The sequence below is a fragment of the Labrus bergylta genome, chromosome 8, assembly GCF_963930695.1.
Source record: "Labrus bergylta chromosome 8, fLabBer1.1, whole genome shotgun sequence".
In the NCBI taxonomy this organism is placed as follows: domain Eukaryota; kingdom Metazoa; phylum Chordata; class Actinopteri; order Labriformes; family Labridae; genus Labrus; species Labrus bergylta.
Genome location: NC_089202.1, coordinates 4,805,167 through 4,820,644, shown reverse-complemented (window position 1 = coordinate 4,820,644; position 15,478 = coordinate 4,805,167). Strand labels below are relative to the sequence as shown.

The following is a 15,478-nucleotide window of genomic DNA, read 5'->3' as shown; positions in this document are numbered from 1 at the left end:
GCAAGTCTGAGAACAGAGTGTGTGTGTGTAAATAGAGACAGAGATGGATAGGCAAAGAAAAAGAGAAGCAAAAATAACTTGTATCTGTTTTAGTTTCATGTAAAAAATGAGGATGTTTTGAGACTTTCAGGAATGGAGTAATTCTTATATCTAAATATTAGAACACAAATACAGTATAACACGAGATCATCAAGAATGACACAGGGTTTCACTTCAGTAGTAGTTCTTCATGGTTTTGTTTTTAGGCAGATAATGCAGAAGAAAGTGATGCAGACATTCACCAGTATATGACAGACACACAGTACTTAATGCTTATTAAAAACTTTTAGATTCAAATGATTTTTTGCTCACTGTAGCTCAGGTGGTACAGCAGGCGCCCCAACCTCATTAGTCGCAGTTTCCGCTCCTGACCCTGACCACAACCCTATACAGACTGCCGTTTCAAGCCGCGATATTTCAATCTATCAATATTTATTTGTATAGCGTCAATTCATTATCAATTCTATCTCAAGAGACTTTACAAAAAGCAGCTAAAAGAGCTTACTCATTGTTATCTACAAAGACTCTACATTAATCCATCAGGAGTAGTTACAGTGGAAGGAAAAAACTTCCCTCTAGAGGCAGAAATCTTAGGCAAAATCAGACTCATGATGAACAGCCATCTGCCAAACTGTGCAGGGCTTGAAAAATGGGATAGAGGGAGATGCAGGACGTGACATTTTGCCTTCAATCAATATGAATGTACAGAGACGTGATGGCGGCCTGAAAAAAGGGCTACTGTTTGATTAATGTCATCTCCCACTCTCTCCTCCAAATATTTCCTGGCTCTCTAAACCATCCTATCCAATGAGGGAAAAAATGCCACATAAAATATAAAAAAATAACTTTTTTTATTTTATTTTTATAAGATTTCCTGAAAAAATGAATAACCAATTTGTTTAAATTATTTACAGCAAACCCCTCTTTATCTCCTTTGTGCATGGAATTGTAAGATATACGAGTTTATCAATTTATAATGCAAAATGAAATCTATAAAGATACTTTCAGATATTCAGTATAACCTTATTACTGTTATGTATTACTAATGTAGGTTAAATCAAGAACACAGCTAATTTAATCATGTTCATCAAAATAAAAATCTTGGCAAAATGTGAAATTATTTCTGTTGCCATAAGAGCTCCCAGCAGATGTCAATTAAAGTTTTTCTGCTTCTGTCCATAACAGGTCATAAAGACATATCTTCAGGCTAGCACTTTATTTTTTTGGTAGATAAAATGTTGAAACAAATTGCAGGTGTTTGGTTGTGTCACTTAGTCTGTATGTAATTTACTTGTCCTTACTCTTTTATTAAAAATGTAATGTGGCAGCTCACATGTATAATGCCTAACAACGATATAAAATAAACAGTGCTCAGACTGAGAGAGAGAGAATGAGAGGGAGAAACAGTGAGAGATAGAGTGAAATGAACAGCGTTTGGATCCATATGTCAGTAATCTAGGGCATCTTTTTCAACTGAATTACCAACTGGCTATAAATTACCAGGGGAACTGGTTGTGTTCATATGTATATACATCATGCATATGCAACTGAGCATGTGGGCTATGCACATTCACAGATGCAATTCAAGTTTGTCTGGGGTGAAACTCAGGACAACCAGCTAATGAACCACTTGAAGTTCCAGTAAAGTTACAACATAGAGCAGCATAATCTGAACTAAATGTCCAGGGTGCATACGTTTATATTATCATTCCCTGGGCTGCTGTGCTAGTTAACACAAAGGTTATACAGAGTACAAGTGCCTTCAGTGCAGCATTTTTGTGAAGGAAGTCTCCCTTCAAGAGTCAGCTTTAAATAACAGCTAATGAGTTGAAAGGGAAACGGTCTCTGAGTGCTATAAAAGAATGTGAAATATATGCTTTGAAACACCCTACAAAGACTACAAAGACAAGTTTGGCCAAATGTTTTGGTTTACTGTACAACATTTGGATACTATGTCAGTTACATGTGAAAATCAAGATGCTGATTTTGCAAACCTAAAATAAGAGCTTTTCCAAAATCCTCTCCAGTGTTTATACATCTTAACAAACCAGTCTTGCATTTTAGTGTGAACAGGAGTAAACAGAGCTTCGGGATAGTATAAGCAAGCTCAGATATGATTAGCCGCTAGGTGGAAGTACAGTATAGAGGGCACCTGTGTATTTCCTGTAACTCAGAAACAACCTGAAACTGTAAGGCACAAATCATTTTTACATTTAAACAGTGTTTTCAGGTTTAATTGAATACTGTGCAATGAAGTATTGGAGCGAGCAACAATCTACCTTGTAAAAATGAAAAGCTCTGAAACGGACAGATGTTGTACCATGCCATCAACTTTTTCAGCTAGGGATGGGTATCAAAAACTAGTACACCAGGCTGCTCCTGGTGGCCCCCTTTTGGCCGGGGAGGACGTGGTTTCCACTGCTGTGCCGACTTTGTCACAGCAATGCCGCCTCCCAGACAGGACTGACTTCCTGTCCCAGATGGGCGACTGCAGGGCCCGATTCCACTGCTGATAGATTGCTTGATCTGTTTGCAGGAATGTGTCAAACGCCAGGGCGCCATCCACCCGCATTCAGTATGAGAACAGGTGTCAGCTTTTCGGCCTGGTGTTTAGCCAGGAATGTGGACACTGAGCACTGCTATGTGCCATCCATCTTCGAGTTCTTGCAATCCCTCTTAGATTCTGGCCGTTCCCTCTCTACCCTGAGGGTTTATGTAGCTGCCATTTCCTCTGGACAAGTTTGGGTAGAAAACAGCACTGTTGGGTGCCACATGTTGGTTTCCCTCTTTTGGAAGGGGAACTATGAGACTTCTTCCACCACAAACCAATTGAGCACCAGCTTCCTCCTCGCCATTACTACAGCGAAGCTAGTGGGGGAGCTGTATGGAAGATCTGTAGATCCTCCATGTCTGAAGTGGAGCCCAGATGACTCATAGGTCACATTGTGGCCAAAGACCCCATTTGTGCCTAAGGTTCTGTCAAGGTCAAACCATGATCAGCCATTACTGTTGGTGGAAGGTTCGACCCTCAGACCAACAGACCAATTATTTGTCTGTCATGGTGGTCCTAAGAGAGGTTGTGCTCTCTTCAAGCAGCGGTTGTCCTACTGGATTGTGGATGTGATCAACCAGGCATATCAGGCAGCCCTGAGAGGGGTGTCAGGAAGGATGAAATAGAACATAAGTTACGCATGTAACTACGGTTCTATGAATCCTGGATGATCGCCAGAGCTTCTGGTCACTCGTAATCGTCGCGTCTCGCAAGAAGATTGTGGAACGGATCCTCTGATGACACCGGAAGATATAGTCCAGTCTGGGTCATCAGGGATCACACGTGACTTTGTTGGTATAGCTAGACCAGGATTCATAGAACTGTAGTTACATACATATTTTGTTTTATTCCACCCACACACACTACAGCATCCTTGATGGTTTGGTGTAACAGGGTAGGAGAACACGAGAATCAACAGAAACTAATTCGCCCGCAACCCAACAGACTGAGTAGAGTTATAAGTAGAGATGGACGACCTCATCAGGTACCATATGACCTCAGATCAATATCACTGTACTTTTTTTTGTTTTTTCCAGTAACAGTATTTTATCACAGTATTGGAGTATTACATTTGATTGAGCAAATTAATGCACTGTCACATACTAAGCTCTTTAATTAACAAACTGATATAACACTTGAGACTTGAAGCTTCCTCCAAAGAAAACATGGTGACAAAATGACCACTGGACCTAAGAGATGGTCAATTTCCATGTATCCACATTCAGACAAGGAAGTTACTAAATGTGGCCAACTTTCTAGTGCTGGCTGGGTGACATCTTGCATATTATGTCTTACAGGATGATAAAAGAAGATGTCAGTGAGAGAGAGGCCTTGGGTGAGTTCGAATTGTCCCTCCTATCTCCTTTCACTATCCACTTTACCTTAACCCCGGAAGCATTTAAGCGGCGGCCATGATCAGAGCCGTTCGAATTCTCTAAAAGTTAAGGAAAGGTGGGTCAGTGCTTCCTTTATAACCTCCTTTAGCATAGGATACACTGGACCATCCTTTACCAAAGGAAATGAGATATGACGCCCCACAATTCCTTGCGGCCGCAACATTTAAAGCGACTCGCGCATCCAACCTTTCACGAACATTAACGATGACCGAAAAGGGAGATCATGAAAGTTACCATTGCAATAATATGCCTTGAACAACTTTCAACTATCTTTAACCCGTCGGCGAACTATGAACGTTATGCTGATGTCGTGAAATGATCAAAGTGAGTTTAACTTTTATTGCAGCCTATGCTCAGTTTGCATTCGTTGTTTATCCACTTTGAGTGTTTTGGCCGCTGTAAGCAATATCATAAATAACGTTAAACTTTCCTTCAGTCACAGATGCTGAAACCCTTGCCTTGATTAAGGTTCTTGAGATATTATGCAAAGCCATATAATCAGATTATAATCACCATAGAAAACATCACCCTGTCTTTCAGGTAAAAAGGGATCAGAGACATTTTGAGCCAGATGATGTTTTATTCAACATATTTCATTCAATTCAGAATGTTTTGTGCATTTCTTCAGTTGTACATTCTTGTCTTGCATAAATGTAACAATTAATTTCATACAATCATATTTATTTTGATGTTGATTTCTGAGTGGACAGGAAGGTGATGGTTTCACTTTTCTTACTTGTAGCCTGGTAGTCTATATTGCTTTTATTTCAATCCTTGTGGTAATTAGGATTATTTCACTGGTAAGAAAGCACAGGGGAAAGTTTTTTAGATGCGTTTTTTGTAGTCCATTTTCTGAACATTGTAGTTTCAACACGGCAGACCCACGTCATTAACCTCCGCCAGCCCGTCGCATTTAATGACGTGGCCTAGTGGAAATGTGGTCGGATTGTCAGAGCAACGAGATCGCCTTTCCCTAAGTCCTTTATGAATTCTCCTAACATCTTTCCTTAACCTCATGACGTTTCCCCGGGGTTAAGGTAAAGTGGATAGTGAAAGGAGATAGGAGGGACAATTCGAACGCACCCCTTGTCTGTGTGTGTGAGTGCATGTGCAGCCCTGTGTACACCCTGTGTGTGTTGGTGTGAATGAGTATTTACCTGTGTTGACAGCAGTACTGCAGTATGTGTGTGTTGTCCTTTATTAGTAGCAGTAGCAGGAGGAGTGTTTTGGCTCTCGTTATCGTCGATGGACTCTCTAGACAGCGTAGCACCTTCAACAACAACTCCTACAAGACACAAAGACACACATGAATAAAGTAAAAGATCCTCACTGGGTGTGAGTGTGTCTGCTGTTGTAAAGAATGTTTCACGATTTAAATACAAGCCAGCTATGTGGAACAGACTTTACCACTACTAAGTAGCAGCTTGATAAGTAGCACGAAGAGAGAAAATGTTTGTCTACCACATACAGCGCTATGTTCAAAGTTTATCTCATCAAAAGATATTACAGCAGTATATCCATGTAATGTATTCAAATGAATATGAAATTATTCAGTTTAACATATGGCCTAAGGTGTCCAGGAAAAAAAATAATTTTCTGTCACTGCGACAACAAACTGGCTTAAAGTTAATCAGCTCAGACTTCACATTATCACATAACACACACACACACACACACACACACACACACACACACACACACACACACACACACACACACACACACACACACACACACACACACACACACACACACACACACACACACACACCCAAAACAAACTTGTATGCCCACAGCTACTTTAGACATACAGTTCATTCACTCAGTATAAACTCAGCAGAAGCAACGGTTTGGAAAAATTATGACTGGCCAACATTCATTACCATTATCATTATCACCAACACCATACACACGCTGGCTGTGTGTGTGTGTGACTTAATGTGAAATAATGTGCATGCTTGAGTGTGTATGGGGAGACAGAGAAAGTTAATTAATTTCAAAGCCCAGTAGTGTGTGTCTAGCTGATAAGTCCCTCCCCACTACCCATAATGCTTTGCTGAAAGTAGAAGGCTGCAGCACATTCATTCAGCCAATTAGCCCAGATACTGACACACTCTACAAATTAGCGTATTTTCATGCACACACACACTCACTCTCAGATGCATGCGCACAAACATACACACACACATACACACAAACAGACAGAGTTCTGTGCAAACAAACTCTTGGACTGTCTGTCTTTGTGCCAGGGGAGAGAGTGTGGGGGGGGGGAGGAGGGAGGTGAATGCATATCAGTGTATAATTAGAACAGAGTTGAAGTACTAAGTTTGTATTCTGCTGTTAAATTGGAAATGCTCAATGCAAATAAATTCAGTTCAGAGTCAATTACCAATGCCAGGCTCCAACTTAAAAACCTTCAAATCAATTTTAGCCTCCTCTGCATTACCAAGATTAGCACGTTGCATGCACACTCAATGTCTTATGAAAAATTAAGTAATAATTCCTGACAAATTAGTTCATGCACAGTTCAGCATTAGTTCATGAACTGTATGGAAGAAAGAAAGAGCGAAAGAGAGAAAAAACGTGAGAGACACAAAGAGAGAGGAAGCACAAAATAACGTTTTTTTAAGAAAATAGAGCTAGTTTCACTTGTTCTTCATGTCATTGTGTATTCATCTCTTGGTGACTGTGTATAAACCTCACCATAAGTGGATTTTACTAATCAAACTCTCCAAAATTCATCTCTTCCCAGTGTTTATATAAACACCCAGACCTTCAGTGGAATTGCTCTGTTGCAATTTGAATAAAATATAACATTTCAACAATGTTTTTTTCCTGGTGCAATATGAATTCTGTATATTTTTGTGTTAACATTTTTCAAGATAATATGAAATTCTTTTGCACATCACTATACACTTACCTTGCTCTGTGTGACACGGTGCGTATGGATGCGTGAGGTTAGGAGGGCACTAGCCATAGCAGTGAGAAGATGTTGCTGCACCCTGGCCCCTGCTCCACCTACACCCTCCAAAATAGCTGCAGGGCCACATGTGTCAATCACTGCCAAGAAGACTGCTGGGACCACCCGGGTTAGCCTAGAAAGAGACTGGAGACATAAACAGAAAAATATGTTGCATTTGCCCTTGATTTTAAATTAGTGCCTTAACAAAAGGAGAAAGTGACTGTCCTAGGGAATATATCATGGAGTTACAAATGATCTACTAATGCATTTGTAAATTCAAACCATAGATGACAATAAATTTGGGGTTCTTTCAAAAAAATGTACACGTAGCTTATATAGCTATTATATAATAATATGTTCTACAGTTAACCACCATAGTTTTGCCAGCCTAAGCATGCTAGATATCTGTTTGGCTTTTTAGACCACATTGAGATGGTATGCACATGATTTACTTGTACACATGACTGTGTGTGAACGTGTGTCTGCATGCATGCTAACTTACAGAAATGGCAGTGACTCTGACAGCCTCCACAGTGGAGTGAGTAAACAGGTACCAGAGGGCGGAGCCTATCTCTGGGGTAACCAGGGGGTGGGAGGGGCCAGAGATGGAGGCGGAGATGTTCTCTATGGCTTTAGCAGCCATGTGATGAACTATGGAGTCATCCTGTAAGACACACACTCAACACTTTAGAACAGATCCATTTAGAAAATAACCAACCAGGTGAAAACATTTTGAATTTTTAACTATGGTTGATTTTAGTTGATATTGAAAACGAGTCATAAAACTTTTCAAAAGCCAAGATTTCTCTCCACTGAAAAATAAGAAACAAGTGTTACAAAAATTGAGGAGTTCACCGGTTAAAAAGTAAAAATTGGTACAACCCAACAAATAAAAACATTACATTTCACAACATAAAATTATTTGCATAGGATATGTTCAAATGATGCGACATGTGATTATCCTGTTCCTCTGAGACCTTAGGCAAGTGTTCATTGAAGAATTGTCCTTTAGGATTATTGTAGACCATGGAAGTGTGAAAAACCTGCCAGCTTTAAATCCTTAATGCCAACACCTAGACATTGACCCAAAGGACCTTCATTGTAATAACCATGCAAATAGATCACACAGACCACAGGACTACAAGGTCTTTCTACAGTATTTGCTGAAAAGCCTCTTATACTAATCCACAGGACCAGTACAAATAAGTAACATTAAAACCACCAAGGGTTGGATATCTTTTTTATGTGCACAAATATAGCAAACATTAGATGTTGTACTTGAGTGTGTATGTGCACATGCATCCTTAAAGTAAAACATATCAAAGTGCTCTATATAAAATATAATGCTATTTTGTGCAACACATTTCCTGGTTCATTGTCAAGTTTCACACTTAGAACTCGATTACTGAAAATGTCACAAACCACAAGGCAGAAATGAACAAAGAGCCAACACAATCACAACCTGACAATTAGATCAGCTCTCAACATCCCCTCAATACAAAATGAGAGAGAGGGTAAGCCTGTATGTGTGTGCTTGTGTGCAAGTGTTTGTGTGTATACTGTATGTACCCACACCTTTGCCAGAGTGAATAGTTATTTAGTTCAGACAATAGGGCCTGGCTAATGAAATCTCTGCGGCTGAGGAAATGAGTTTTTTCTAGGAAAGTCATTGTGGAGAAAGACAGGAAGTAGAAGAGAAGTGATTGCCTCTGTCAGGTTATTATTGTGTTTCACTGTGTTACATCACGCAGACTCTACTATCCCCTGATACAAGATACAATGGAGACTTTCATAGATGGAGTTAACTGTATTTTGTGGTGACGGTTCATAGTAACAGCTGAAACATTAATTTTTCAGAGACCATTTATAATGCTCATTCTAGAGGTGGTGCAGTCAACATGAAATAAAATGATTCACTTACTTAACTATTGTTTGTCACATGTCATTGATAATGGACCAAGATGTTTAGAAAGTTTTAGGTGATAAGGTTTTCTTCTGTTCATTTGTGGGCACAGTAAAAAGTACAGTTTAAACTAAATATAGATCGATTCTGAAGTGCCATATGATCCTGCTCCTCAAGGTCTCCAACACTATTGCAGTATCCTAACAGTAGATGTAGATTATGTTACTGGATATATATATATACACACACACACACACACACACACACACACACACACACACACACACACACACACACACACACACACACACACACACACACACACACACACACACACACACACACACACACACAGTACTGTGAAAAAGTTTTAGGCAGGTATGAAAAAATGCTGTAAACTAATAATGCTTTAAAAAATGGAAGTGTTAATAGTTTATTTTCATCAATTTACAAAATGCAGTGAATGAACAGAAGATAAATCTAAATCAAATCAATATTTGGTGTGACCACCCTTTGCCTTCAAGACAGCATCAATTCTTCTAGGTACACTTGCACACCATTTTTGAAGGAACTTGGCTGGTAGGTTGTTCCAAACATTTTGGAGAACTAACCACAGATCTTCTGTGGATGTAGGCTTCCTCAAATCCTTCTGTCTCTTCATGTAATCCCAGACACACTCGATGATGTTGAAATCAGGGCTCTGTGGGTCCAGAGCACCTGCTGCCATTTTTCTGCACCCCAGTTCTTATGTTTTTGTGCATAGTTGAGTCGCTTGGCCTTGTTTCCATGTCGGAGGTATGGCTTTTTGGCGGCAACTCTTCCATGAAGACCACTTCTGGCTAGACTTCTCCGGACAGTAGATGGGTGTGCCTGGGTCCCACTGGTTTCTGCCAGTTCAGAGCTGATGGCACTGCTGGACACCTTCCGATTTCGAAGGGAAATAAGCTTGATGTGTTTTTCATCTGCTGCACAAAGTTTCCTTGGCCGACCACTGCGTCTACGATCCTCAACGCTGCCCGTTTCTTTGTGCTTTTTCAAAAGAGCTTGAACAGCACATCCTGAAACACCAGTCTGCTTTGAAATATTTGTCTGGGAGAGACCTTGCTGATGCAGTATAACTACCTTGTGTCTTGTTGCTGTGCTCAGTCTTGCCATAGTGTATGACCTGACATGAAACTGTCTTCCACAACCTCACCTTGGTAGCAGAGTTTGGCTGTTCCTCACCCAGTTTTAAGCCTCCTCGCTCACTTTGCATTTTGTAAATTGATAAAAATAAACAATCATTATTTATATTTTTGAAAGCATTCTTAGTTTACAGCATTTTTTCACACCTGCCTAAAACTTTTGCACAGTACTGTATATATATATATATATATATATATATATCACTATAGAATTTACAGAGATCCTATCTATCTTAAAATGCTCCCAGTGTACTAACAGCATAATGTCCCTACTGTTCTAACAAACATCTTAGTATGTCAAAACCAAAGCAAACCTATGAATTGAGAAAATCTCGATTCTCTAATTAAAACATTAATGTACTTTATCTCTGACATTTTACAATGCATCAATGGCCAGGCTTTGTATGATTCCTGGCTATTTAACATTTTATTTTAAAATCAAGCACACTTTATATTCAATGCCATATGGGCATTCAAATCCTAACTGCTTGAATAGCTTATCTATTAATCCAATATAAGACATCTTATTGTGCATTCAACACCAAGGGACAACGTAGCAAGACAACGTAATGAATCCTCCGGCACCCCTCTGGGAATCAGTAGAGTGGTCTGTTCCAGCATTCCCCATGCTGTGTGGGCCAGCTCACTAATGAGCCCACGGGGGAGCACCCACTGTCTGTGTGTTTAATAGACTGTAGCCCTGCCAGGGACTACACAGAGAAAGCAAAAGAGGGCAAGAATTAAAGAAAGACAGAGAGAGAGAGAGAGAGAGAGAGAGAGAGAGAGAGAGAGAGAGAGAGAGAGAGATGGGTGAGGGAGATTTCCTTACATGTAGTGAGAAACAAGTAGCTCAGGATATAGAGTCAATCATTGTGACGATAACAGAAAAATGGAGGCGTCAGGGATAGGAAAAAGTATGCTCTTCTTACAATTTCAGCCAATATGAGAAAAAGAAAGTTCATCCAAGAAACACAATTACTATATTATAATCTGTGTTGCACTTCAACCTTTCATTTTGAAATGATAAACCAAATATATAGGATAGGATAATTATGCTAAAATAAAATCCAAAACTGTTTTATCTTAACACACAAAAAAATGTTCAGATCTAAAAGTAAATGATCAAAGATATGTAACTTAACATGACACAATTAAAAACTAAGAATATAAGTTTAAAAAAAAAACATTATCACAATACAATAATGTTTGGGAGCTGAGAGTTGGTCAACCAATTAGACCAAATTAAGACATAATTATGAATCCAAGGATTCAGGGACTAACATCTGGTAGATTTTGAGCGAAAGGTTTAGCCTTCTAGATTTTTGTAGATCTAATTAAATGATATACCCTCTCTCATACATCCTTACTTCATGCTTCTGGGTAGGAACCTTAAGACCAAAAACCTTGTTTTGATAATCTGGATTCTAAATTGGTATTTGCTGTGGGAAAAAAACAGCACCTAGTTTTCTTGATTTCATCCTACTGATGTTTTCCAGTTTTAACAGGATTTTCTTAATTTGTTTTCTCAAGCGTCAACAGGACAAAGTGGAAAAAAATTGAAAATCTTCTTTTTTCTTTAGGAGAAGGCTGACAGATCAAATTTATGCCCTCTGAGCTCCTCGCTAAAAAGAGTTGGAAAAACCTCAGCTTTCAGATGAAAGAGTCACAAGGCTGTGAAGATATGGAACAATAAAATCCTGTCTTCAAGTGTTGATCAGTAGATTAGTTTTATATCCAAACATGTCTGCACCTGGCCTCTGAGTCTCAAACAGAAAAAAAGGCACATCACAAAAAACTACATCACTTGATCTTGAAGCAGGATTTGTGTGAGTGCCTGTGTGTGCACAAATGCATGTGTTCACATGTCTGATGTGGTTTCCCTCTGTAATTAAAGTCCTTTAGAAGCCAGTGCACCTGGTTTTGAATGAGCCCTTATGGCAGATACACAGACACCATCTATCAGCCTCACACAGCACATCTAAGACCACTAACAGACAGACTCAAAGAGAGAGAGACGGACTGTCTAATTAACTGGTTAACAGACAGACAGTGGGACATAAAGAAAGAGACACGTGAATAAAGCAGCAGAAAAGAGCAACAAGTAGAGGTGCAGTGTACAGGTAAAAGTTAAAATTAATAAATCACAGTCATTTTGGATTGCACACTGGGCATGAGTATTTGTTATGTGTTTGTGTCTACATGCACATGGAGGGGTCACGGTATGTTAGAGACACAAGGGTAAGACCCCATGACCATCTTGTAGAGTCCCCTCTGTTCTCCTCTCCTTTGTGGAAGATAGTGATAAATCATTAATAGGTTCACCACTACCGTGTGCCTGAATGTGTGTGTGTGTGTGTGTGTGTGTGTGAAAGGGGGATTTCTGCCTTCTGCCCCCTGGCTTCTATCACTGTAATACTGTTCACACCCACTCACACACACACTCACACACTCACACACTCACACACACACACACACACACACACACACACACACACACACACACACACACACACACACACACACACACACACACACACACACACACACACACACACACACACACACACAGATTTTTCATCATAGGCAGCAGAAGCATCATCTTGTTCAGGCTCATAAATAATTTCCTGCAGCTTGAGTTTGGCCTGGAAACCTGCCTTTCACTACATGCCATCCAATCCCCCTCTCCAAGTACAACTCTCTCTTTCCATATCTGACTCCCTGCCATATTCTCTCCCCCCTCCCAGCACACTGATCATTCTCTCTCTTCCTCTCTGTCACTCCCTGCCATCCCCCACTATCCCCCTCTCCAGTGGTAAAACCACCATGCACTCTTTGGCTCTGCACAGCCCCAAGTCGACCCCTACGTCGAGCACAATGATCTCTATTCCTCTCTAGTGCTTTACTTGTAAATCAGGAAAACTCTCAACAGCAGCGGAGGGGGCTGGGGTGATCCAGGGGGTCAGGAAACACATCAAAAACACACTGCCTGGAGCGCATTAGACAGGGTCTTGGCGCTCTATCTCAATGCTGTCATGCAACAAACAGTGTGTGGCACTGCATTTACATATAGCACATTGGAAGACAATCGTCCTCTCCAGAAAACACTACATAACAAAGGCATGACTACATATTGGAGACGCCACTGAAAGAATTAACCAAGAATAGAAAAGATTGATATTTTATTAGATTAAAGGATCAAAATTCTACTAATTTTTCATAATTTCATTATCAAAGAAATAAACAATTTGTCAGGTTAAGCTAACAGTACAACAAGTGTTTGTGTCTGTTGCAGTGAACTGAAGTTAACAGCCTATGGTTGCTGGTAGCACAATGAATTGAGCATCACAAGCACTATCTTCTCCCTCTTAATGTCAATTTCAAATATGATATGTTGTTAGTAATATACTATTATAGTGCAAAGCACACTTACACAATTTTGCATCTGATGAGCTGGGCTTGGACAGGACATCATCCGGAATTAAACTCTTTTGACATGTTTAACCCCTGATTATAATCTATTTATAGACTTTCCCTTCATCACCATAATATTTACAGTCTATTATCACTGGTGAGTTTACGTCTGATATCTCTTAAACCTGTGTGTCAGTTAGCATCAACTCTCTGAACATTACAATTCTTGCACTGAAAGTGTGGCTATAAGCACTAGTATTGGTGAATGTTTAGATGTGTTGAATGCTGCACAATTCTTCATGGACTTCCCCCTTTATGTCGTCATATTTAGGAGAGTAGGTACGGTCTTCTTTTTATCCATGCACAAGTACTTCAAGTGATAAAAAAAGCACATGAGGCGCTCTGCTTTGCTAGGTGTCAACTTTATATACGACAAGTATTTTATTTTGGCTTGCTTTAATTTTGTTGACGTACACTATCGTGACATTGTTTTGCTTTTGTTAAACAAACAAAGATGAACATTAATAGAGCGTTGTATAACAGAACACATTAGGGTGTTACTTCTAAATGGGACTGTCAGTACACACAGCCTTGAGGCTTGGGCTATTTGTCATACAATTTGACATCATTTTCAAAATAATTCTCATTATGACAATAGATGTAATTTCTTTGCCCCTTTCACTCTCAGACAGATAGACAGATAGGTAGTCAAACAGAATGTCTGTCTGTCTCACAGAGTAGTTAGTATACTGACAGAGATATCTGTGATGGGCTAAAATAACATGATGAACCTGTATCTGCTTGGACAATGTATCAATGCAAGAGTGTGTAATTTGTTTTGAGAAGAAGTGGAGTAGTCAACCAGTGAAAAAATCTCAATAACGGGTGTGTTGGAAGCAGAATATTAGTTGCCCTTCGAGAAGCTTATCACAGCTGTTCATGTATAATGAGTGAAGGCACGCTCATAGCAAAAAGTGGCACAGTGAAATTCATTTGTACACCCTTGTTAAAGGGTGTTGCTGGAGTTTGGTGATAAAGTAACTAGCTGGAGGTCAAGTGCTTAAGTTGTGGTGACAGACAAGCTTGGTACTAGAATGATAAACTTCAGATTAGCATTAGCCAGCATTATCAGCCAAGTTGCAGGCTGAAAACCTCTACTAGTTGAAGTGACACAAGACAAATTCCCCTAGGGGCAATAAAGGTTTCATTCATTCATTCATAGTGTATTCAATAGAAACACTGTACCATCTACTTCAATCTCAAAACTTTTTCTAGCAGAAAATCCAATGATAGCACTGATTTGATGGCAAACGGATTGTGAAAAAGGCTACCAAGCCCTAAAACTGGCTTGGACAAGATTTATTTTCTTTATGTCTACAAAAATATTAGCTACATTTTTTAAATTACTTTATTAGAAATTATATTTTAAATTTTACTAGTACAGTCGTAAGGCTGGTTTGGAAGTACAGCTTGCTGTGCGACCGCTTTGTTAACTCCAGGAAGTGTAATGCCCATGAGACAAAGTTAGACGATATAGACAGCTCAGTAATAAAATAGCAAATCCACTCGTTCATCCACAGGAAAAACAGCTAGTCAAAGAGAGAGCGATAGAGGGGAGAGAAGGGAAAGAGGAGGGTGAGAAGGAGAGTTGGAAAGAGAGGGAGGCAGGGTCTGGCAATGAGTGTCTGGTCCCTAAGGCTGTGTATGTGTGTGTGTGTGTGCTTCAGTCAGCCTACTCTCACAGCTCAATAATGATAAATAAGTCAACCTCCCCTCTCCTCCCCACAACCCCTCACCATGCTCCTGTCACACACACCCCTCCTCTGTTCATCTGCCCCCACCTCCTTACACTCCCAGTGGTAATGAAGCAACAGTAGGTACTAGCTGACAAGTGCAGGCCAGAGTTTCATCTATATTCATTCTGAACCACAGTGAGACCCCCTCTAACTGTGGGAGACAAAACAGCATCCACCCATGTGCTTCGCTCCCACTTCTTCTTCACTTTATATTTCAGTCTCACCGCCCAAAATT

At 39.9% G+C, this 15,478-nt stretch overlaps 1 protein-coding gene across 1 annotated transcript in view; it reads right to left on the bottom strand.

The window, feature by feature from the left end:
* The window catches only part of ulk4 (unc-51 like kinase 4), a 74,760-nt gene that overhangs the window by 38,727 nt on the left and 20,555 nt on the right, over positions 1 to 15,478 (bottom strand). The window contains exons 20-22 of the mRNA XM_065957747.1: positions 7,452 to 7,613; positions 6,908 to 7,093; positions 5,145 to 5,272 (exon numbers count right to left, since the gene is read on the bottom strand). Coding sequence (XP_065813819.1) covers positions 5,145 to 5,272; positions 6,908 to 7,093; positions 7,452 to 7,613 — 476 coding nt within the window. The remainder of the gene's footprint in view (positions 1 to 5,144; positions 5,273 to 6,907; positions 7,094 to 7,451; positions 7,614 to 15,478) is intronic.